Consider the following 26,154-nt stretch of genomic DNA (forward strand, 5'->3'; position numbering starts at 1 on the left):
CATTCCTACATCTCTCTCTCTCTGTCTCTCCCCATCCCTCCATCTCTTTCTCTGTCTCTCCCCATCCCTCCATCTCTCTCTCTCTCTCCCCATCCCTCCATCTCTTTCTCTGTCTCTCCCCATTCCTACATCTCTCTCTCTCTGTCTCTCCCCATCCCTCCATCTCTCTCTCTCTGTCTCTCCCCTCCCTCATTCCTCCATTCCTCCATCTCTCTCTCTCTGTCTCTCCCCATCCCTCCATCTCTCTCTCTCTGTCTCTCCCCATCCCTCCATCTCTCTCTCTCTCTCTCTCCCCATCCCTCCATCTCTCTCTCTCCCCATCCCTCCATCTCTCTCTCTTCTCCCCATCCCTCCATCTCTCTCTCTCTCTCTCTCTCTCTCTCTCTCCCCATCCCTCCATCTCTCTCTCTCTCTGTCTCTCCCCATCCCTCCATCTCTCTCTCTCTGTCTCTCCCCATCTCTCCATCTCTCTCTGTCTCTCCCCATCTCTCCATCTCTCTCTCTCTGTCTCTCCCCATCCCTCCATCTCTTTCTCTCTGTCTCTCCCCATCCCTCCATCTCTCTCTCTCTGTCTCTCCCCATCCCTCCATCTCTCTCTCTCTGTCTCTCCCCATCTCTCTCTCTCTCTGTCTCTCCCCATCTCTCTCTCTCTGTCTCTCCCCATCCCTCCATCTCTCTCTCTGTCTCTCTGTCTCCGTCTCTCCCCATCTCTCTGTCTCTCCGTCTCTCCCCATCTCTCTCTGTCTCTCCCATCTCTCTCTCTTCCCATCCCTCCATCTCTCTCTCTCTCTCTCCCCATCTCTCTCTCTCTCTCCCCATCCCTCCATCTCTCTCTCTCTCTGTCTCTCCCCATCTCTCTCTCCGTCTCTCCCCATCCCTCTCTCTGTCTCTCTGTCTCTCCCCATCTTTCTGTCTCTCCGTCTCTCCCCATCTCTCTGTCTCTCCCCATCTCTCTGTCTCTCCCATCTCTCTCTCTCTCCCCATCCCTCCATCTCTCTCTCTTCCCATCCCTCCATCTCTCTCTCTCTCTTCCCATCTCTCTCTCTCCCCATCTCTCTCTCTCTCTTCCCATCCCTCCATCTCTCTCTCTGTCTCTCCCCATCCCTCCATCTCTCTCTCTGTTTCCAGAAAGCTCCAGGAGAGCCAGGAGTCCATGTCCTCTAAGCTGGTTGATGCTGACCACAAGGCCCAGGCCCTACAGACAGGTAGCTACCAGTCCATTCAGTACCTGTCCTGTATCTGTCACACACTGTTGGCCTGACTAAAGCTGTTGTTTCCTGCCTCTTTTTCAGCTCTTGAAACAACTCAGGCAGAGCTCTTTGATCTGAAGACCAAGTATGACGAGGACTGCACAGCAAAGTGAGTTTCTAACCTCTGTGTGTTTCCTGAACATTTTCTTCATCCCATCACTTACTCCTGTGGTTAATTTCCAGTCACTGCAGCTCTCTCATAGTCCTCTGATATAATCCGGTGATTATGGGTCTCCTCTCCATCCAGAGGAAAGCCCCGAGTTGGACTTTCTCTTGCTGCTCAATAACAGCCTGTCTAAATCCAGGCTTTAGCAATACACTGTAAATACTGAGAGATTATATTGTTATTTATACATTCCAAATCACCAAATATACCACTGGATGGGGTTCTGTCTGTACGCCCTTTAGTCTTAGCGAGGGACACTGGGGAGCTGTGATAGTCGCTTATAAAGTGATGGGATGAATGACTATATGCTCCTTACTACCTAGTGTCTGTCTCTGTCTGTCTCTGTCTGTCTGGGCTGTGTCTCTGTCTGTCTGGGCTGTCATCAGATGTTTCTGTCCGAGTAGAATGTGGTGTCTCCTTGAGGCTCTTGCTCAGGGCTATTTCAGGGCTGACCACCCAGTTCTGAGACAGCGGGGGAACCAGACTCTACCCCAGAGAGAGGTTCTGTCTCCTGGCCTGATGCGCTGGGGCCTCCCCCTGTCACCCAGGGTCTGGAGCTACTGACTGTTGTGCTACTGTATTTGTGTAATTGGTTTACTATTACTCCGTGACGAGCATGCTCTCAATGGACACTTTTCAATAGACAAACAGGAAGTACACTGTCTCTGTCTCCCCCCTGGTTTTCTAGTGTGCTGATAGGTTCTCAGTCCCTGTGGAATGCTGGGAGAATAGAGTCATCTGTTATGTTTTTTTTTTATGTGTCGTCTGTCTGGACTCCTCCCTCTCCGCTGTAACCCCGTGGATGCTCTAACGAACCCGCTGTAACCCCGTGGATACTCCACCGAACCCGCTGTAACCCCGTGGATGCTCTAACGAACCCGCTGTAACCCCGTGGATACTCCACCGAACCCGCTGTAACCCCGTGGATGCTCTAACGAACCCGCTGTAACCCCGTGGATACTCCACCGAACCCGCTGTAACCCCGTGGATGCTCTAACGAACCCGCTGTAACCCCGTGGATACTCCACCGAACCCGCTGTAACCCCGTGGATGCTCTAACGAACCCGCTGTAACCCCGTGGATGCTCTAACGAACCCGCTGTAACCCCGTGGATGCTCTAACGAACCCGCTGTAACCCCGTGGATGCTCTAACGAACCCGCTGTAACCCCGTGGATGCTGTCTCATAGGTAGACAATAGACATGTATATCAATTTAGCGACTTACAAAGCGACTTACAATCATGCATGTATACATTTTCATTTGGGTGGTCCCCCACGCCAATTGTGCTCCGCCCCATGGGTCTCCCGGTCGCGGCCTGAGCCTGGACTCGAACCCAGAATCTCTAGTGGCACAGCTAGCACTGCGATTCAGTGCCTCAGACCACTGCACCACTCGGGGGCCCATGGGAGAACTCTGTTTTGTCTCTAAACTATCTCTGTATTTCTGGTTTGAGGACTCTCAATCCAGTCTGCCTGGCACCTACTTACCTGGCACCTACTTACCTACTTACCATACCCTGTTCAAAGGCACTTAAATATTTTGTCTTGCCCATTCACCCTCTGAATGGCACACATACACAGCTCAATTGTCTCAAGGCTTAAAAATCCTTCTTTAACCTTCTTTAACCCCGTCTCCTCCCCTTCATCTACACTGACTGAAGTGGATTTAACAAGTGACATTAATAAGGGATCATAGATCTCACCTGGATTCACCTGGATTCAGTCTGTCATGGAAAGAGCAGGTGTTTTTTTTGTACACTCAGTATTTAATATATCCCGTTCAGCAGGTGCTTTTATCCCAAGCGACTTAGTGATGCGTGCTTCCATTATGTACATATGGGTGGTCCCAGGAATCGAGCCCACTATCCTGGCGATTCAAGAGCCGTGCTTTACCAAGGAGCTGCAGAGAACCTGTATGTATCCCTGAGCTCCAGCATGTTCTCTGCCAGCCGAGAGGGGGAGCAGGGGGGGGGAGGGGGGAGCGGGGGGGTTAATCCTCTTGCTTTGCGTGCCTGATTTAATCTGCCCTGATTCTGTACTCAATAAGATGTATTATCACACAGATTTGTCTCCTCACCAAAACGCCTCTCTGTACCTCCAATATCACCCTTATGTTATAATAATAATAATGCACTACTGTCGTATAGGGCTAGTCAAATACATACACTGTAGGGGAATAGCATGCCAGACTGATCTTCAATGACAGCTATATAAATACCTTTATGGGGATTTTACTGAATATTTTCCTAATTCCATGCTCGGTCTGGGTGCTCGGTCTATTTATCCGCCCAACCGACGGTCAGAGGAGTGCTGGAGGATTATGGGAGATGGTGAAGGGTAAGAGGCTCAGGGAGAAGGCTTTCAAAGAACACACACACTTTCTGTGTTCAGCCGCTGAGGGTAGACGGTATAGATGAGTCTGAACTTGGCTCTTAGTTTCCCCCAACTCATTTCATCTGCCCTGAACTCTCCATGTCTCTGCATTAGCAAAGTTGTTGGATTGATTGGTTGCTAAAACGGATCGATTAATTTCTCAGAGGCGCCCGGTTTTCTCCTCCTCAGCTCTCTCCATCGCTCCCTGGTTACCACCTCCTCAGCTCTCTCCATCGCTCCCTGGTTACCACCTCCTCTGCTCTCTCCATCGCTCCCTGGTTACCACCTCCTCAGCTCTCTCCATCGCTCCCTGGTTACCACCTCCTCAGCTCTCTCCATCGCTCCCTGGTTACCACCTCCTCAGCTCTCTCCATCGCTCCCTGGTTACCACCTCCTCTGCTCTCTCCATCGCTCCCTGGTTACCACCTCCTCAGCTCTCTCCATCGCTCCCTGGTTACCACCTCCTCAGCTCTCTCCATCGCTCCCTGGTTACCACCTCCTCTGCTCTCTCCATCGCTCCCTGGTTACCACCTCCTCAGCTCTCTCCATCGCTCCCTGGTTACCACCTCCTCAGCTCTCTCCATCGCTCCCTGGTTACCACCTCCTCAGCTCTCCATCGCTCCCTGGTTACCACCTCCTCATTTCTCCATCGCTCCCTGGTTACCACCTCCTCAGCTCTCTCCATCGCTCCCTGGTTACCACCTCCTCAGCTCTCTCCATCGCTCCCTGGTTACCACCTCCTCTGCTCTCTCCATCGCTCCCTGGTTTTCTCCTCCTCAGCTCTCTCCATCGCTCCCTGGTTACCACCTCCTCTGCTCTCTCCATCGCTCCCTGGTTTTCTCCTCCTCAGCTCTCTCCATCGCTCCCTGGTTACCACCTCCTCTGCTCTCTCCATCGCTCCCTGGTTACCACCTCCTCAGCTCTCTCCATCGCTCCCTGGTTACCACCTCCTCTGCTCTCTCCATCGCTCCCTGGTTACCACCTCCTCATTTCTCCATCGCTCCCTGGTTACCACCTCCTCAGCTCTCTCCATCGCTCCCTGGTTACCACCTCCTCAGCTCTCTCCATCGCTCCCTGGTTACCACCTCCTCTGCTCTCTCCATCGCTCCCTGGTTACCACCTCCTCTGCTCTCTCCATCGCTCCCTGGTTACCACCTCCTCAGCTCTCTCCATCGCTCCCTGGTTACCACCTCCTCAGCTCTCTCCATCGCTCCCTGGTTACCACCTCCTCTGCTCTCTCCATCGCTCCCTGGTTACCACCTCCTCTGCTCTCTCCATCGCTCCCTGGTTACCACCTCCTCAGCTCTCTCCATCGCTCCCTGGTTACCACCTCCTCTGCTCTCTCCATCGCTCCCTGGTTACCACCTCCTCAGCTCTCTCCATCGCTCCCTGGTTACCACCTCCTCTGCTCTCTCCATCGCTCCCTGGTTACCACCTCCTCAGCTCTCTCCATCGCTCCCTGGTTACCACCTCCTCTGCTCTCTCCATCGCTCCCTGGTTACCACCTCCTCAGCTCTCTCCATCGCTCCCTGGTTACCACCACCTCTGCTCTCTCCATCGCTCCCTGGTTACCACCTCCTCAGCTCTCTCCATCGCTCCCTGGTTACCACCTCCTCTGCTCTCTCCATCGCTCCCTGGTTACCACCTCCTCAGCTCTCTCCATCGCTCCCTGGTTACCACCTCCTCAGCTCTCTCCATCGCTCCCTGGTTACCACCTCCTCAGCTCTCTCCATCGCTCCCTGGTTACCACCTCCTCAGCTCTCTCATCGCTCCCTGGTTACCACCTCCTCAGCTCTCTCCATCGCTCCCTGGTTACCACCTCCTCAGCTCTCTCCATCGCTCCCTGGTTACCACCTCCTCAGCTCTCTCCATCGCTCCCTGGTTACCACCTCCTCTGCTCTCTCCATCGCTCCCTGGTTACCACCTCCTCTGCTCTCTCCATCGCTCCCTGGTTACCACCTCCTCAGCTCTCTCCATCGCTCCCTGGTTACCACCTCCTCAGCTCTCTCCATCGCTCCCTGGTTACCACCTCCTCTGCTCTCTCCATCGCTCCCTGGTTACCACCTCCTCAGCTCTCTCCATCGCTCCCTGGTTACCACCTCCTCTGCTCTCTCCATCGCTCCCTGGTTACCACCTCCTCAGCTCTCTCCATCGCTCCCTGGTTACCACCTCCTCTGCTCTCTCCATCGCTCCCTGGTTACCACCTCCTCAGCTCTCTCCATCGCTCCCTGGTTACCACCTCCTCTGCTCTCTCCATCGCTCCCTGGTTACCACCTCCTCAGCTCTCTCCATCGCTCCCTGGTTACCACCTCCTCTGCTCTCTCCATCGCTCCCTGGTTACCACCTCCTCAGCTCTCTCCATCGCTCCCTGGTTACCACCTCCTCTGCTCTCTCCATCGCTCCCTGGTTACCACCTCCTCAGCTCTCTCCATCGCTCCCTGGTTACCACCTCCTCAGCTCTCTCCATCGCTCCCTGGTTACCACCTCCTCTGCTCTCTCCATCGCTCCCTGGTTACCACCTCCTCAGCTCTCTCCATCGCTCCCTGGTTACCACCTCCTCAGCTCTCTCCATCGCTCCCTGGTTACCACCTCCTCTGCTCTCTCCATCGCTCCCTGGTTACCACCTCCTCAGCTCTCTCCATCGCTCCCTGGTTACCACCTCCTCTGCTCTCTCCATCGCTCCCTGGTTACCACCTCCTCAGCTCTCTCCATCGCTCCCTGGTTACCACCTCCTCAGCTCTCTCCATCGCTCCCTGGTTACCACCTCCTCTGCTCTCTCCATCGCTCCCTGGTTACCACCTCCTCAGCTCTCTCCATCGCTCCCTGGTTACCACCTCCTCAGCTCTCTCCATCGCTCCCTGGTTACCACCTCCTCAGCTCTCTCCATCGCTCCCTGGTTACCACCTCCTCTGCTCTCTCCATCGCTCCCTGGTTACCACCTCCTCTGCTCTCTCCATCGCTCCCTGGTTACCACCTCCTCTGCTCTCTCCATCGCTCCCTGGTTACCACCTCCTCAGCTCTCTCCATCGCTCCCTGGTTACCACCTCCTCAGCTCTCTCCATCGCTCCCTGGTTACCACCTCCTCTGCTCTCTCCATCGCTCCCTGGTTACCACCTCCTCAGCTCTCTCCATCGCTCCCTGGTTACCACCTCCTCAGCTCTCTCCATCGCTCCCTGGTTACCACCTCCTCTGCTCTCTCCATTGCTCCCTGGTTACCACCTCCTCTGCTCTCTCCATCGCTCCCTGGTTACCACCTCCTCTGCTCTCTCCATCGCTCCCTGGTTACCACCTCCTCTGCTCTCTCCATCGCTCCCTGGTTACCACCTCCTCAGCTCTCTCCATCGCTCCCTGGTTACCACCTCCTCAGCTCTCTCCATCGCTCCCTGGTTACCACCTCCTCTGCTCTCTCCATCGCTCCCTGGTTACCACCTCCTCTGCTCTCTCCATCGCTCCCTGGTTACCACCTCCTCAGCTCTCTCCATCGCTCCCTGGTTACCACCTCCTCAGCTCTCTCCATCGCTCCCTGGTTACCACCTCCTCAGCTCTCTCCATCGCTCCCTGGTTACCACCTCCTCTGCTCTCTCCATCGCTCCCTGGTTACCACCTCCTCTGCTCTCTCCATCGCTCCCTGGTTACCACCTCCTCTGCTCTCTCCATCGCTCCCTGGTTACCACCTCCTCAGCTCTCTCCATCGCTCCCTGGTTACCACCTCCTCTGCTCTCTCCATCGCTCCCTGGTTACCACCTCCTCTGCTCTCTCCATCGCTCCCTGGTTACCACCTCCTCAGCTCTCTCCATCGCTCCCTGGTTACCACCTCCTCTGCTCTCTCCATCGCTCCCTGGTTACCACCTCCTCAGCTCTCTCCATCGCTCCCTGGTTACCACCTACTCTGCTCTCTCCATCGCTCCCTGGTTACCACCTACTCTGCTCTCTCCATCGCTCCCTGGTTACCACCTCCTCTGCTCTCTCCATCGCTCCCTGGTTACCACCTACTCTGCTCTCTCCATCGCTCCCTGGTTACCACCTCCTCAGCTCTCTCCATCGCTCCCTGGTTACCACCTCCTCAGCTCTCTCCATCGCTCCCTGGTTACCACCTCCTCAGCTCTCTCCGTCGCTCCCTGGTTACCACCACCTCAGCTCTCTCCGTCGCTCCCTGGTTACCACCTCCTCTGCTCTCTCCGTCGCTCCCTGGTTACCACCTCCTCAGCTCTCTCCGTCGCTCCCTGGTTACCACCTCCTCAGCTCTCTCCGTCGCTCCCTGGTTACCACCTCCTCTGCTCTCTCCGTCGCTCCCTGGTTACCACCTCCTCAGCTCTCTCCGTCGCTCCCTGGTTACCACCTCCTCAGCTCTCTCCGTCGCTCCCTGGTTACCACCTCCTCTGCTCTCTCCGTCGCTCCCTGGTTACCACCTCCTCAGCTCTCTCCGTCGCTCCCTGGTTACCACCTCCTCAGCTCTCTCCGTCGCTCCCTGGTTACCACCTCCTCTGCTCTCTCCGTCGCTCCCTGGTTACCACCTCCTCTGCTCTCTCCGTCGCTCCCTGGTTACCACCTCCTCTGCTCTCTCCATCGCTCCCTGGTTACCACCTCCTCTGCTCTCTCCATCGCTCCCTGGTTACCACCTCCTCTGCTCTCTCCATCGCTCCCTGGTTACCACCTCCTCTGCTCTCTCCATCGCTCCCTGGTTACCACCTCCTCTGCTCTCTCCATCGCTCCCTGGTTACCACCTCCTCTGCTCTCTCCATCGCTCCCTGGTTACCACCTCCTCAGCTCTCTCCATCGCTCCCTGGTTACCACCTCCTCAGCTCTCTCCATCGCTCCCTGGTTACCACCTCCTCAGCTCTCTCCATCGCTCCCTGGTTACCACCTCCTCAGCTCTCTCCATCGCTCCCTGGTTACCACCTCCTCAGCTCTCTCCGTCGCTCCCTGGTTACCACCTCCTCAGCTCTCTCCGTCGCTCCCTGGTTACCACCTCCTCAGCTCTCTTCGTCGCTCCCTGGTTACCACCTCCTCAGCTCTCTCCGTCGCTCCCTGGTTACCACCTCCTCAGCTCTCTCCGTCGCTCCCTGGTTACCACCTCCTCAGCTCTCTCCGTCGCTCCCTGGTTACCACCTCCTCAGCTCTCTCCGTCGCTCCCTGGTTACCACCTCCTCAGCTCTCTCCGTCGCTCCCTGGTTACCACCTCCTCAGCTCTCTCCGTCGCTCCCTGGTTACCACCTCCTCAGCTCTCTCCGTCGCTCCCTGGTTACCACCTCCTCTGCTCTCTCCATCGCTCCCTGGTTACCACCTCCTCAGCTCTCTCCATCGCTCCCTGGTTACCACCACCTCAGCGCTCTCCATCGCTCCCTGGTTAACATCTCCTCAGCGCTCTCCGTCTCAATCCCTGGTTAACATCTCCTCAACGCTCTCCGTCTCAATCCCTGGTTACCTCCTCCCTCTTTCTGGTGTGTTTGTCTTTGTCCCCCTGGGGGGGGGGGGGACACCTGAATAATGCAACACAGCATGTAGAAATTAAAACTGTTAATAACTTTCCGCAAAACAATGTCCATTACTACACTTTACAATGCAAGAAGATACCGGTAGCCTCCAGTGTTGTAGGCTAACTTTCCTTGCTAGCTTACAGCTGAAGCGAACATCTATTCACCTACCCTAGGACCTTGTTTGTGATAACATGCTAACCATAACGCTAAATATTGCAGATTTCAAAGTAGATTTTTACCAAAAACTTAATTCACTTCGTCTCCCCTGCCGCACGTCTCTCCCACTCATGGTCGTCTTTCCTCGAGCCTCAAACTGTGTGTGTGAATGAACTCATCGGTTTTAAAGAGACAGCACACACTTCTATAAAATGAGAGATTGTTTGTTCTATGTAAAAAGCTGTTGATCAGTACAATAAGGCCCATATGGAAGGGAAACAGATTTGTTTTTCATCTACAGCCTTGTGTGAAATCAGCCTGATCAAGCTCAATAACCCAATGCATGGTACACACTCCTCTTGAATATCCATTCACCTGTATTGTGACCTGGGCTACGTCTTTATTTACCCAGTTAATCAATAGACTAGAGATTTACCATTCAAATAAATGATTACTGTTATTTAGTTACACACACACTCCTCTTGTTCCGGTTCAGTCTTCATATGAGTCCACAGGGTAGAACATGGATTATGTCTCTATTGATTATGTCTCTATTGATTATGTCTCGCTATTCAGGTTTGATGCAATTTTCTACCGTTCATGTATTTATTTTGTATTTATCAATTGTTTAGTCATTAATTATTATTATTATAGGCCTGTTGTCCCCCCTCGTTTGTTGGGTAGGCATGCTCCTTTTTCGGTGATAGCTGCAATATAGGCCTGTTCAAAAGTTAGTTTATTTTTTATTATTTCATTCTGTTGAGACATTTTTGTTGTCCAAATGAAATTCCAGCTGTAATGTTGTGTTAGCCGCAATATAATAGAACGATCGCTAGGCCTGCTATGCTACTCACATTCAGACCATGAAAAGGAGAAACCAAAGAATCCAAACTTAATTTGTTTATATTTTTCCCTAATAAAAATTTACTGACTTTTGATATCACCCTAATAAAGTTAATAAACTTTTTTTTTTTGTGTGAAGGTTTGTTGTGGTGTTGCTATTATTAGGCTCTGCTAGTGCAGGCCAATGAAGGCATGGCACACTGGCGCGTCAACTGACTCTGACAGTTGATCCTGAGGTAAAGGCAGAATGTTTTAGACCTACCGAAGTTAGTCTAATGCTTATCTTTATAACATTCTGATCGAAAATGTACGAATTAGCCAACTTGTGTACGCCTATATCTGTATAGAAGTAGTAGCTTATCTGATAAGTATGTAAAGAAATCCATGTCGATGTCTGGAGCTTGACGCCGGCATGTCTCTCGTTTGGTCTCTAGGCCTAAGCTTGTCTTCCTTAATATTTATTTTTTAAATATTAGTATCGCACAGTGGACAGCTATACCTGATCCATTAAGCGCGCACATCTCCGACAGCTAAACCGTGAGGTAGACCGTTATTTTTAATTTGCTACACATTGAAACACAACACATTTGTTTTATTTTCCTAACTTGTTTTTGGCTGTTTTTAAGGACACGTAACCTAACTGTGCATCGTTTGGCCGATGTCGGTAGTTTAGTGATGGCGCTGGCACCGCCCAGTTGGAGGTTTCTTTCTCTCTACTCTCGGATCTAAACAGGTCTCTCGGATCCGAACCAGCACGGGTCTGTTTTCCTCAGTCCTTTTTGGAACGGGTCTGACTGTCTCTGGGTCCATTTGGAACTGGTCCACTTTTTTGGGCCTGCCGAAGACCTCTAGTTCAGAGAGAGAAAGCCAAAAAGAAAGACTTTGTCAAGGCTGGCCAGGAGAGGAGCGCTAATCCCTCCGGTAGACCTGCGTCCCCATTGGCATCCTGTTCCCTATGGGTCCTAGTCAAAAGAAGTCCACCAAATAGGGAATAGGGTTTAATTTGGAGCGGAGCTGGAGTGTATGGAGGAGAGCCTGCTAAGCCCCAGCCAGGAGGCAGGATATGAAGGGACCCTCAGAGGACTTACTGATGATGGATGTCCCTCTTCACTTTACTGACATGCCTGGGGACTTGGACCCGTATTCATAAAGTCTCAGAGTAGAAGTGCTGATCTAGGATCAGGTCCTCTCCTGTCCATTATAATTGTATTCATTATGATCTAAAAGGTGCACCTGATCTGAGATCAGCACTTCTAGTCTCAGATTCTATATGAATATGGGACCTGGACTTGGATGAGACACCGTGTCTGTCTTCTTCTCTTGCCTATCAGAGAGATGCATATAAAACAATAGAGGCCTATAGAGTGAGAGAGATGTACTGAATAATTCAAGCAGTTGGATTTGTCACCTCGACTTGCTCTATTTCAACATTATTCATTACACGATTTAATGGCGGTTTAGTGAATGATTTATCCTATATACAATGCTTTTAGTTTTTATATTTAGGCCTAACTTATTCCTTGCCACCCATTCTGAACCTAACTGCAGCTCTTTAAGTGTTTCAGTCATTTCAGTTGCTGTGGTAGCTGACGTGTATAGTGTTGAGTCATCCGCATACATAGACACACTGGCTTTACTCAAAGCCAGTGGCATGTTGTTAGTGAAGATTGAAAAAATAGTAAGGGTCCTAGACAGCTGCCCTGAGGAATGCCTGATTCTACCTGGAATATTTTGGATAGTCTTCCGTTGAACGTGTTATTTTAGAAGGGTAACTCTTTATCCACATTATAGCAGGGGATGTAAAGCCATAACACACATGTTTTTCCAGCAGCAGACTATGATTGAAAATGTCAAAAGCCACACTGAAGTCTAACAAAACATCCCCCACAATCTTATCAATTTCTCTCAGCCAATCAGTCATTTGTGTAAGTGCTGTGCTTGTTGAATGTCCTTCCCTATAAGCATGCTGAAAATCTGTCAATTTCTTTACTGTAAAATAGCATTGTATCTGGTCAAACCTAATTTTTCCAAAAGTTTACGAAGGGTTGGTAACAGGCTGATTTTGGTCGGCTATTTGAGCCAGTAAAGGGGGCTTTACTATTCTTAGGTAGCGGAATTACTTTTGCTTCCCTCCAGACCTGAGGGCACACACTTTCTAGTAGGCATAAATTGAAGATATGGCAAATAGGAGTGGCAATATTGTCCGCTATTATCGTCAGTCATTTTCCATCCAAGTTGTCAGACCCCGGCGGCTTGTCAATGTTGACAGACAATAATGTTTTCACCTCACCCACATTCACTTGACAGAATTCAAAATTACAAGGCTTGTCTTTCATAATTTGGTCAGATATACTTGGATGTGTAGTGTCAGCGTTTTGTTGCTGGCATATCATGCCTAAATTTGCTAATCTTGCCAATTAAAAAATAATTAAAGTAGTTGGCAATATCAGTGGATTTTGTGACGTATGAGCCATCTGATCCAATGAACGATGGAGCGTTGTTTGCCTTTTGCCCAAAATGTAATTGACTATTTATTTTATTTTTATGTACATCTTTTTTTATAACCTTTTTATTTAACTAGGCAAGTCAGTTAAGAACAAATTCTTATTTACAATGACGGCCAAACCCGGACGACACTGGGCCAAGTGTGCGCCGCCCTATGGGACTCCCAATCACGGCTGGATGTGATACAGCTTGGATTCGAACCAGGGGCTGTAGTGACACATCTTGTGTTGAGATGCACACTGCGCCACTCGGGAGCCTTTAAGGTGCTCCAAAGCTTTTTACTATCAATCTTTGTCATTTAGATTTGTTTCATAGTGTAGTTTCTTCGTCTTTTTGTTAAGTTTAGTCACATGATTTCTCAATTTGCAGTACGTTTGCCAATCGGTTGTGCAGCCAGATCTATTTGCCATTCCTTTTGCCTCATCCCTCTCAACCATACAATTTTTAAATTCCTCATCAATCCACAGGGATTTAACAGTTGTACAGTGATTTTCTTAATGGGTGCATGTTTATTAGTAACTGGAATGAGCAATTTCATAAATGCGTCAAGTGCAGCGTCTGGTTGCTTCTCATTACACACCACGGACCAACAGATATTCTTTACATTAACAACATAGGAATCACTACAAAACGTATTGTATGACCTCTTATACACTATATTAGACTCAGCCTTAGGAACGCTGGTTTTCCTAGACATGGCTACTATATTGTGATAACTACATCCTATGGATTTGGATACTGCTTTAAAGCTAATTTCTACAGCATTAGTAAAGATGTGATCAATACATGTTGATGATTTCATTCCTGTGCTGTTTGTACCCTGGTAGGTTGACTGACAACCGGAACCAGTTTGAAGATTTTTCTTGAGTGGGCCAGGTTGATGAAAGCCAGTCAATATTTAAATCACCTAGAAAATATACCTCTCTGTTGATGTCAAATTATCAAGTGTTTTACTCGTGTTTTCCAGATACTGACTGTTAGCACTTGGTGCTTCTACACCTGCATTGCTTGCTGTTTTGGGGTTTTAGGCTGTGTTTCTGTATAGCACTTTGAGACATTGGCTGATGTAAAAAGGCCTTTATAAATACATTTGGTTGATTGATATAGCAGCTTCCCACCAGAATGGGCTTTAGGTGAGGCAGATGAACCTGTAGCCAAATTACTTCAACAATATTTAACATGAAATCCTCTCTCTAAGCTTTACAGGATTCTGAATATAAACGATCACACATTTTGGCATTTCTGTCTTTTCTGTAGATGTTATAACCATGTATTGCTACCACTGTATTATCAAAGGTATTGTCTAAGTGAGTTTCAGAGATAGTCAGAATATGAATGTCATCTGTTACTAGCAAGTTATTATCGATTTAATGAACCTTGTTTCTTAAGCTACATATGTTAACGTGGGCAATTTGTCAGCACTTTTCTGGGATGCTTGCTTGTTTTCATTGCTTTACTGGGAAGCTTAGCAGAGGTAGACATGCTCATGTTATTTATGTTAGTGCAGTGTGAGCTGCTCACAGTGGACTTCCTCCCCGGACACACCGCCTCAGTGCTAACAGTATAACTCTGGTTCATAGACACATGATTACTGCATACAACAGCTGTAGGATCAGCAGAGGCATTCAGGACAGTTACAGGGACATAAATTAGGTTACTTACATTGTGTCTTCCAGCACCCCCTGGTGTAATGTATATTTGCTGAAGCATTATGACAACTCAGTGACACAATGGTAGGGATTAACTGAGCAGGGCTCGGGTCATTGATAAGTCATTGTCTCAACACAGCCTTATAATGCTGTGAAAGGATCCAGGAACCCAAATGATTTGGGTGGATCCCATCCTCCTTATAATACGAGCTTTGTTTCCAGAAGGTATCAAAGTTGTCAAATGTTACACCAACAGAGCTGTAGTAGTCTCGTAGCCAGTTATGGAGGGCTAAAAGTATCATAGCACAAGGCGAGACCCAGATGCAGTCACAGGAGGCAGATGGTTGGAGTCTTACAATGTGTATTAATACAAAGGGGTAGGCAAGAGAATGGTCGTGGACAGGCAAAAAGGTCAAAACCAGATCAGAGTCCAGGAGGTACAGAGTGGCAGACAGGCTCTCATGGTCAGGCAGGTGGGAACAAATAGAGGTTCTTTTGCATAATTTAGTGGAACTAAATTGTCGCGTGTGTATTTTCCTTAGTTGCCGTTTTCGGTAGTCATCATACATCTTGTCACACAGCATACAGAGCCTAGTTATAGCAGAATATCATCGTCTGCCTCGCACAGCAGCATAACACGAGACCTAGTTCCCATCAGGCAAGGCACAATATCATGACGCTATGAAATGCTCACGGTCCCGCTAAAGCTAGCTTCACATGTTAATGCAGGTCCTCGGCTCGTTGCTGCTGTAGTGAAAAGTGTTTTTATATAAGCCCAGTCATTGCAACAATTCTAAATGCAATCCTGCATTAACAGTTTTGATGGCCACCATTTTAAAAATAGCAATTTTTATTTCTCAACTTGTATTAGAAGCATGCCTCACATTCGCCATTCAATTACATAGGCAATGGTAGGCAGGCTATCAGCGCGTCACACGCCACTTTGCAATGTGAGCTGGAGACCGTATGCATTTTGAAACGTTAATGTTTTACTTCGTATTGTGAGGCATGTCTTACCTTGCTTCAAAGTAGCCTAGGCAAAATCCCACAATTGAAATGTGGAGGCAATTATTTTCCTGAAGACTTCCTCATATACAGTTTAACCATGCATTTCTCTCCTGTTCTATTGGTTTCCATATCAACTTTCTTTCGTTGTCCAGAAGCCAAAGGCACAATCCTAGTCATGTTAACAACCCATCCTGGTCATATTATCAACCCATCCTGGTCATTATAACAACCCATCCTGGTCGTATTAACAACCCATCCTGGTCATATTATCAACCCATCCTGGTCATATTATCAACCCATCCTGGTCATATTAACAACCCATCTTGGTCATATTAACAACCCATCCTGGTCATATTATCAACCCATCCTGGTCATATTATCAACCCATCCTGGTCATATTATCAACCCATCCTGGTCATATTAACAACCCATCCTGGTCATATTATCAACCCATCCTGGTCATATTAACGACCCATCCTGGTCATATTAACGACCCATCCTGGTCATATTATCGACCCATCCTGGTCATATTATCGACCCATCCTGGTCGTATTATCAACCCATCCTGGTCATATTAACAACCCATCCTGGTCATATTAACGACCCATCCTGGTCATATTAACGACCCATCCTGGTCATATTATCAACCCATCCTGGTCATGTTATCAACCCATCCTGGTCATATTATCAACCCATCCTGGTCATATTAATAACCCATCCTGGTCATATTAATAACCCAACCTAGTCATGTTAACAACCCATGCTGGTTATATTAACAACCCATCCTGGTCATATTATCAACCCATCCTGGTCATATTATCAACCCATCCTGGTCATATCATCAACCCATCCTGGTTATATTAACAACCCATCCTGGTCATATTAACAACCCATCCTGGTCATATTATCAACCCATCCTGGTCATATTATCAACCCATCCTGGTCATATCATCAACCCATCCTGGTCATATTAACAACCCATCCTGGTCATATTAACAACCCATCCTGGTTATATTAACAACCCATCCTGGTCATATTATCAACCCATCCTGGTTATATTATCAACCCATCCTGGTCATATTATCAACCCATCCTGGTTATATTATCAACCCATCCTGGTCATGTTAACAACCCATCCTGGTCATGTTAACAACCCATCCTGGTCATGTTAACAACCCATCCTGGTCATGTTAACAACCCATCCTGGTCATGTTAACAACCCATCCTGGTCATTATCAACCCATCCTGGTCATATTATCAACCCATCCTGGTCATATTATCAACCCATCCTAGTCATAATATCAACCCATCCTGGTCATATTAACAACCCATCCTGGTCATATTAACAACCCATCCTGGTTACCCCCCCTTTCTAACCAATCGTTTCTGTTAGAATGCTGATTCCTGACTAATTGCATTTTGGCAAATGTTATATATATATATTTTTTCTTCATCAGTCATGTTGTCCGACGCTGTCCGGATCTGTAGCTCTACTTTGATTTAAGTGATCACATTTCCAGATGTGCTGTATTGTGTGCTTGGTTGGATACGTAACAGGAAGACCTCCTGTCACGTGTATGTGTGTGTGTGTTTCTGTCCTGATGGGAGGTTTTACATGATCGCTCTGGTGAGGCCACACACACACACACACACACACACACACACACAGCGTGGCTTTACCTAAATGGGCAGATGCTTTTAACCAATAGAGAGGGAATAACCTCCCTGGTCCATTCATTCTGCTGTATTGCCTCCAGCGTCATGGTGACCTCAACTCAGCTGTGTGTTTGCTGTATTCAGATCAGACAATAGTAAGCTATCACACACCCACACACACACACTTAGCAGCACTGCCTGTGTGGTTGTATCTGCACATTACCCTTGGCACTGCCTGTGTGGTTGTATCTGCACATTGCCCTTGGCACTGCCTGTGTGGTTGTATCTGCACATTACCCTTGGCGCTGCCTGTGTGGTTGTATCTGCACATTACCCTTGGCACTGTCTGTGTGGTTGTATCTGCACATTACCCTTGGCGCTGCCTGTGTGGTTGTATCTGCACATTACCCTTGGCGCTGCCTGTGTGGTTGTATCTGCACATTACCCTTGGCGCTGCCTGTGTGGTTGTATCTGCACATTACCCTTGGCGCTGTCTGTGTGGTTGTATCTGCACATTACCCTTGGCGCTGCCTGTGTGGTTGTATCTGCACATTACCCTTGGCGCTGTCTGTGTGGTTGTATCTGCACATTACCCTTGGCGCTGCCTGTGTGGTTGTATCTGCACATTACCCTGGGCACTGCCAGTGTGGTTGTATCTGCACATTACCCTGGGCACTGCCAGTGTGGTTGTATCTGCACATTACCACTTAGTAACACTGTGTGTCCCGATTTCTAATGGTTATTGAAAAAAACACTTACATAGACGCAGAATTACAGATAGCCTAAATTAAGGTAATTAGGCACGTAATGCATAATCACCTGTAATTAAACGTTAGGGTGTTAATGTAATTAAGGATTTTATATGCCGTGTCATTTGGTGTGCAGGCTCTGTTGTGACTGTGTGAGGCACCCATCCTTACACCAAAGGTTAGGAAATAGGAATCCTCTTTGGACTATTGCTGTGCATCCTTGTTGAACTCTGACCTAGCTACCAGATGAGTAGCGGGGTACACTATGCTGTGGGAACAGAATCATATTGTAGTGATTCACTACTACTAGATGAGTAGTGGGGTACACTATGCTGTGGGAACAGAATCATATTGTAGTGATTCACTACTACTAGATGAGTCGTGGGGTACACTATGCTGTGGGAACAGAATCATATTGTAGTGATTCACTACTACTAGATGAGTCGTGGGGTACACTATGCTGTGGGAACAGAATCATATTGTATCATATTGTAGTGATTCACTACTACTAGATGAGTAGTGGGGTACACTATGCTGTGGGAACAGAATCATATTGTAGTGATTCACTACTACTAGATGAGTCGTGGGGTACACTATGCTGTGGGAACAGAATCATATTGTAGTGATTCACTACTACCAGATGAGTCGTGGGGTACACTATGCTGTGGGAACAGAATCATATTGTAGTGATTCACTACTACTAGATGAGTAGTGGGGTACACTATGCTGTGGGAACAGAATCATATTGTAGTGATTCACTACTACTAGATGAGTAGTGGGGTACACTATGCTGTGGGAACAGAATCATATTGTATCATATTGTAGTGATTCACTACTACTAGATGAGTATTGGGGTACACTATGCTGTGGGAACAGAATCATATTGTAGTGATTCACTACTACTAGATGAGTAGTGGGGTACACTATGCTGTGGGAACAGAATCATATTGTAGTGATTCACTACTACCAGATGAGTAGCGGGGTACACTATGCTGTGGGAACAGAATCATATTGTAGTGATTCACTACTACCAGATGAGTAGCGGGGTACACTATGCTGTGGGAACAGAATCATATTGTAGTGATTCACTACTACTAGATGAGTAGTGGGGTACACTATGCTGTGGGAACAGAATCATTATGTAGTGATTCACTACTACTAGATGAGTAGTGGGGTACACTATGCTGTGGGAACAGAATCATATTGTATCATATTGTAGTGATTCACTACTACTAGATGAGTAGTGGAGTACACTATGCTGTGGGAACAGAATCATATTGTAGTGATTCACTACTACTAGATGAGTATTGGGGTACACTATGCTGTGGGAACAGAATCATATTGTAGTGATTCACTACTACTAGATGAGTAGTGGGGTACACTATGCTGTGGGAACAGAATCATATTGTATCATATTGTAGTGATTCACTACTACTAGATGAGTAGTGGGGTACACTATGCTGTGGGAACAGAATCATATTGTATCATATTGTAGTGATTCACTACTACTAGATGAGTAGTGGGGTACACTATGCTGTGGGAACAGAATCATATTGTAGTGATTCACTACTACTAGATGAGTAGTGGGGTACACTATGCTGTGGGAACAGAATCATATTGTATCATATTGTAGTGATTCACTACTACTAGATGAGTAGTGGGGTACACTATGCTGTGGGAACAGAATCATATTGTAGTGATTCACTACTACTAGATGAGTAGTGGGGTACACTATGCTGTCGGAACAATCATATTGTAGTGATTCACTACTACTAGATGAGTCGTGGGGTACACTATGCTGTGGGAACAGAATCATATTGTAGTGACCCGCTCGATGAGCCGTGTTAGAGTTCCCACCAAGTGCGTCAACCTTATTGGCGTGATGCGTAAGGGATGTTTGCCAGTTACGCCAGCGACCCGGGTTAGCTTCCCTTTCCTGCCATTTGCTACCATATCTATCAGATTAGTAAGTGGTAAGAATTAGTGTAATCCCTCTGTTTTAGTGTGGGCCGGGTTTAGACACACACACACACACACACTGCAGAGGTTATTGCGTTCACAATCAAAGGATGAAGGTGAAATTGAGAGGGTTTTAACAGGGACTGCTGCACGCACATGACTTGTGTACATGCAACATGTGTTTTCAAGCTTTGGGAACCTCGGGGTGTGTTCGTGGGTGTGTGTTAATGTTGTTCTGTGTGTTTCCTTAGTAACACTTCCTCCTTCTTCTTCCTTAGGGCCGATGAGATTGAAATCGTGATGACAGATCTGGAGAGAGCCAATCAGGTCAGTCTCCACCCCTTTAGGGCCTTGGTCGTTATTGGATAATGTAACCATGATCTATTTCTATGTTTCCGGTTATTACTAGACCCCCCCCCCCCGGGGTTATTTCTAGCCCCCCCAACTGGGTTATTACTAGCCCCCCCCAACTGGGTTATTAATATCCCCCCCCCCCAACTGGGTTATTACTAGCCCCCCCCAACTGGGTTATTACCCCCCCCCCCCCAACTGGGTTATTACTATCCCCCCCCCCAACTGGGTTATTACTAGCCCCCCCAACTGGGTTATTACTAGCCCCCCCAACTGGGTTATTACTAGCCCCCCCAACTGGGTTATTACTAGCCCCGCCAACTGGGTTATTACTAGCCCCCCCCAACTGGGTTATTACTAGCCCCCCCACAACTGGGTTATTACTAGCCCCCTCCCAACTGGGTTATTACTAGCCCCGCCAACTGGGTTATTACTAGCCCCCCCAACTGGGTTATTACTAGCCCCCCCAACTGGGTTATTACTAGCCCCGCCAACTGGGCTATTACTAGCCCCCCCCAACTGGGTTATTACTAGCCCCCCCCAACTGGGTTATTACTAGCCCCCCCCCAACTGGGTTATTACTAGCCCCGCCAACTGGGTTATTACTAGCCCCGCCAACTGGGTTATTACTAGCCCCCCCAACTGGGTTATTACTATCCCCCCCCCAACTGGGTTATTACTAGCCCCGCCAACTGGGTTATTACTAGCCCCCCCAACTGGGTTATTACTAGCCCCCCCAACTGGGTTATTACTAGCCCCGCCAACTGGGCTATTACTAGCTCCCCCCAACTGGGTTATTACTATCCCCCCCCAACTGGGTTATTACTAGCCCCGCCAACTGGGTTATTACTAGCCCCCCCAACTGGGTTATTACTAGCCCCCCCCCCCAACTGGGTTATTACTAGCCCCCATAACAGGGTTATTACTAGCTCCCCCCCAACTGGGTTATTACTAGCTCCCCCCCAACTGGGTTATTACTAGCTCCCCCCCAACGGGGTTATTACTAGCCCCCATAACCGGGTTATTACTAGCCCCCCCAACGGGGTTATTACTAGCCCCCATAACCGGGTTATTACTAGCCCCCCCAACGGGGTTATTACTAGCCCCCATAACCGGGTTATTACTAGCCCCCCCAACCTGGTTATTACTAGCCCCCCCCCCCCCCCCCAACCGGGTTATTACTAGCCCCCCCAACGGGGTTATTACTAGCCCCCATAACCGGGTTATTACTAGCCCCCCCAACGGGGTTATTACTAGCCCCCATAACCGGGTTATTACTAGCCCCCCCAACCGGGTTATTACTAGCCCCCCCCCCCCCAACTGGGTTATTACTAGCCCCCCCCCCCAAACTGGGTTATTACTAGCCCCCATAACCGGGTTATTACTAGCCCCCCCCCCCACGGGGTTATTACTAGCCCCCATAACCGGGTTATTACTAGCCCCCCCAACTGGGTTATTACTAGCCCCCATAAACGGGTTATTACTAGCCCCCCCCCCCCCCCCCCCAACGGGGTTATTACTAGCCCCCATAACGGGGTTATTACTAGCCCCCCCCCCAACGGGGTTATTACTAGCCCCCCCGACTGGGTTATTACTAGCCCCCCCGACTGGGTTATTACTAGCCCCCCCAACGGGGTTATTACTAGCCCCCATAACCGGGTTATTACTAGCCCCCATAACGGGGTTATTACTAGATCCCTCACCCCCAACGGGGTTATTACTAGCCCCCATAACGGGGTTATTACTAGATCCCCCCCCCCCCCCAACGGGGTTATTACTAGCCCCCCCCCCCCCCCAACGGGGTTATTACTAGCCCCCCCCCCCCCCCAACGGGGTTATTACTAGCCCCCATAACGGGGTTATTACTAGATCCCTCCCCCCCAACGGGGTTATTACTAGCCCCCCCCCCAACTGGGTTATTACTAGCCCCCCCCCCAACTGGGTTATTACTAGCCCCCATAACCGGGTTATTACTAGCCCCCCCAACTGGGTTATTACTAGCCCCCCCAACTGGGTTATTACTAGCCCCCCCAACTGGGTTATTACTAGCCCCCATAACCGGGTTATTACTAGCCCCCCCAACTGGGTTATTACTAGCCCCCATAACCGGGTTATTACTAGCCCCCCCAACTGGGTTATTACTAGCCCCCACAACTGGGTTATTACTAGCCCCCCCAACTGGGTTATTACTAGCCCCCATAACCGGGTTATTACTAGCCCCCCCAACTGGGTTATTACTAGCCCCCATAACCGGGTTATTACTAGCCCCCCCCCCCCCAACGGGGTTATTACTAGCCCCCCCCCCCCCAACAGGGTTATTACTAGCCCCCATAACGGGGTTATTACTAGCCCCCATAACGGGGTTATTACTAGCCCCCCCGACTGGGTTATTACTAGCCCCCCCGACTAGCCCCCTCCCCCCCCCCCAACCGGGTTATTACTAGCCCCTGTTACCTTACTGAAAGGAGGTAAGAGCTAACAGCTAGAAGTCAACCACAAGATACTTCACTAGAGCCTCTGAGTTGATGCTAGAGTGTGTTATGTTGAATATTGATTTAAATTCATCACTAACACTCGTTCCTCATAATACCCAGAGAGGTGTAAATGAACAAATAAGGAAGGAATTACGCTGGGGGGAATGTCAAGAGTTATAAATCTATCTACCCCTCGGCTCAGAGACCTCTGTAGTCTAAACGCCCTGATCGTGATAATAGATTGTTAGTGGGGCTGTGGGAATGTCAGTAATGTTAACATCTATTGTTGAGATGACTTGGGGATGTCTGGGAAGGCATAGCTAGCCACCTAATGCTAATGGTAGCCTTGAGCTCGGCTTTCTCATCATCCGCACGGCACACACACTGTCATTCTGTTTCCAGTTACACCTCTGGGTCAAAGAGGATGACATCACGCCTTTCAGCTCTCTTACACACACACACACACACACACACACACACACACACACACCGTCATTTTATATGCGCTGTGTTGACAGGAAACATCAAAACGTGTATTAAATAGACATGGTGTATACATGGTGTATACAGGTCAGCCTGTAGTTCTCTCAGTTGATTAAAAGCTGTGCTCTGCAGTCTCAGTACGATCACCCACTTAGGCTGTGTTAAGACAGACATTCCAACTCTCTCGTGCTCTCTCTCTCTCTCTCTCTCTCTCTCTCTCTCTCTCTCTCTCTCTCTCTCTCGTGCTCTCTCTCTCTCTCGTGCTCTCTCTCTCTCTCGTGCTCTCTCTCTCTCTCGTGCTCTCTCTCTCTCTCTCTCTCTCTCTCTCTCGTGCTCTCTCTCTCTCTCTCTCTCTCTCTCTCTCTCTCGTGCTCTCTCTCGTGCTCTCTCTCTCTCTCTCGTGCTCTCTCTCTCTCTCTCGTGCTCTCTCTCTCTCTCTCGTGCTCTCTCTCTCTCATGCTCTCGTGCTCTCTCTCGTGCTCTCGTGCTCTCTCTCTCGTGCTCTCTCTCTCGTGCTCTCTCTCTCGTGCTCTCTCTCTCGTGCTCTCTCTCTCGTGCTCTCTCTCTCTCTCTCTCGTGCTCTCTCTCTCTCTCTGCTCTCTCTCTCTCGTGCTCTCTCTCTCTCGTGCTCTCTCTCTCTCGTGCTCGCTCTCTCTCTCTCTCGTGCTCGCTCTCTCTCTCTCTCGTGCTCGCTCTCTCTCTCTCTCGTGCTCGCTCTCTCTCGTGCTCTCTCTCTCTCGTGCTCTCTCTCTCTCGTGCTCTCTCTCTCGTGCTCTCTCTCTCGTGCTCGCTCTCTCTCGTGCTCTCTCTCGCTCGTGCTCGCTCTCGTGCGCTCTCTCGCTCGTGCTTGCTCTCTCTCTCGTGCTCGCTCTCTCTCTCTCTCGTGCTCGCTCTCTCGTGCTCGCTCTCTCGTGCTCGTGCTCTCTCTCTCGTGCTCTCTCTCTCGTGCTCTCTCTCTCGTGCTCTCTCTCTCGTGCTCTCGTGCTCGTGCTCTCTCTCTCGTGCTCTCGTGCTCGTGCTCTCTCTCTCGTGCTCGTGCTCTCTCTCTCGTGCTTGCTCGCTCTCTCTCTCGTGCTCGCTCGCTCTCTCTCTCGTGCTCGCTCGCTCGCTCGCTCTCTCTCTCGTGCTCTCTCTCTCTCGTGCTCTCGTGCTCTCTCTCTCGTGCTCTCTCTCTCGTGCTCTCGTGCTCTCTCTCTCGTGCTCTCTCTCTCTCGTGCTCTCTCTCTCTCGTGCTCTCTCTCTCTCGTGCTCTCTCTCTCTCGTGCTCTCTCTCTCTCGTGCTCTCTCTCTCTCGTGCTCTCTCTCTCTCGTGCTCTCTCTCTCTCGTGCTCTCTCTCTCTCGTGCTCGCTCTCTCTCGTGCTCGCTCTCTCTCGTGCTCGCTCTCTCTCGTGCTCGCTCTCTCTCGTGCTCGCTCTCTCTCGTGCTCGCTCTCTCTCGTGCTCGCTCTCTCTCGTGCTCGCTCTCTCTCGTGCTCGCTCTCTCTCGTGCTCTCTCTCTCTCGTGCTCTCTCTCGCTCGTGCTCGCTCTCGTGCGCTCTCTCTCGTGCTCGCTCTCGCTCTCTCTCGTGCTCGCTCTCTCTCATGCTCGCTCTCTCGTGCTCGCTCTCTCGTGCTCGCTCTCTCGTGCTCGTGCTCTCGTGCTCTCTCTCTCGTGCTCTCTCTCTCGTGCTCTCTCTCTCGTGCTCTCTCTCTCGTGCTCTCTCTCTCGTGCTCGTGCTCTCTCTCTCGTGCTCGCTCTCTCTCTCGTGCTCGCTCGCTCTCTCTCTCGTGCTCGCTCGCTCTCTCTCTCGTGCTCGCTCGCTCTCTCTCTCGTGCTCGCTCGCTCTCTCTCGTGCTCGCTCGCTCTCTCTCGTGCTCGTGGTCTCGTGCTCGCGCTCTCTCTCTCGCTCTCTCTCGTGTGCTCTCTCTCGTGCTCTCTCTCTCTCGTGCTCTCTCGTGCTCTCTCGTGCTCGTGCTCTCTCTCCGTGCTCTCTCTCGTTCTCTCTCTCGTGCGCTCTCTCGCTCGTGCTCGCTCTCGTGCGCTCTCTCGCTCGTGCTCGCTCTCGTGCGCTCTCTCGCTCGTGCTCGCTCTCGTGCGCTCTCTCGCTCGTGCTCGCTCTCGTGCGCTCTCTCGCTCGTGCTCGCTCTCGTGCGCTCTCTCGCTCGTGCTCGCTCTCGTGCTCTCTCTCGTGCTCGCTCTCTCTCTCTCTCTCGTGCTCGCTCTCTCTCTCTCTCTCTCGTGCTCGCTCTCTCTCTCTCTCTCTCGTGCTCGCTCTCTCTCTCTCGTGCTCGTGGTCTCTCGTGCTCTCTCTCTCGTGCTCTCTCTCGTGCTCGCTCTCTCGTGCTCGTGCTCTCTCTCTCGTGCTCGTGCTCTCTCTCGTGCTCGTGCTCTCTCTCTCGTGCTCGCTCGCTCTCTCTCGTGCTCGCTCGCTCTCTCTCGTGCTCGTGGTCTCTCGTGCTCTCTCTCTCGTGCTCTCGTGCTCTCGTGCTCGCGCTCTCTCTCTCGCGCTCTCTCTCGTGCTCTCTCTCGTGCTCTCTCTCGTGCTCTCTCTCGTGCTCTCTCTCGTGCTCTCTCTCGTGCTCTCTCTCGTGCTCTCTCTCGTGCTCGCGCTCTCTCTCGTGCTCTCTCTCGTGCTCGCGCTCTCTCTCGCTCTCTCTCTCGCTCTCTCTCTCGTGCTCTCTCTCGTGCTCGTGCTCTCTCTCTCGTGCTCGTGCTCTCTCTCTCGTGCTCGTGCTCTCTCTCTCGTGCTCTCTCTCTCGTGCTCTCGCTCTCGTGCTCTCGCTCTCGTGCGCTCTCGTGCGCTCTCGCTCTCTCGCTCTCGTGCGCTCTCGTGCGCTCTCGCTCTCTCGCTCTCGTGCGCTCTCGCTCTCTCTCTCTCTCTCGTGCGCTCTCTCTCTCTCGTGCGCTCTCGTGCGCTCTCGCTCTCGTGCGCTCTCGCTCTCGTGCACTCTCGCTCTCGTGTGCTCTCTCTCTCTCGTGCGCTCTCTATCTCTCTCTCATGCGCGCTCTCTATCTCTCTCTCTCGTGCGCGCTCTCTCTCTCTCTCGCGCGCGCTCTCTCTCTGCGCGCTCTCTC

The 26,154-nt window shown here is 50.2% G+C and overlaps 1 protein-coding gene across 8 annotated transcripts in view; it reads left to right on the forward strand.

Annotated features, from left to right (window-relative positions):
* Positions 1-26,154, forward strand: part of cux1b (cut-like homeobox 1b) — a 171,585-nt gene that overhangs the window by 71,490 nt on the left and 73,941 nt on the right. For all 8 annotated transcript variants that reach the window (XM_071358038.1, XM_071358036.1, XM_071358037.1 and 5 more), the window contains exons 7-9: positions 1,129-1,205; positions 1,293-1,359; positions 20,070-20,118. In XM_071358038.1, coding sequence (XP_071214139.1) covers positions 1,129-1,205; positions 1,293-1,359; positions 20,070-20,118 — 193 coding nt within the window. The remainder of the gene's footprint in view (positions 1-1,128; positions 1,206-1,292; positions 1,360-20,069; positions 20,119-26,154) is intronic.

Source organism: Salvelinus alpinus, chromosome 21 (assembly GCF_045679555.1).
Source record: "Salvelinus alpinus chromosome 21, SLU_Salpinus.1, whole genome shotgun sequence".
NCBI lineage: Eukaryota > Metazoa > Chordata > Actinopteri > Salmoniformes > Salmonidae > Salvelinus > Salvelinus alpinus.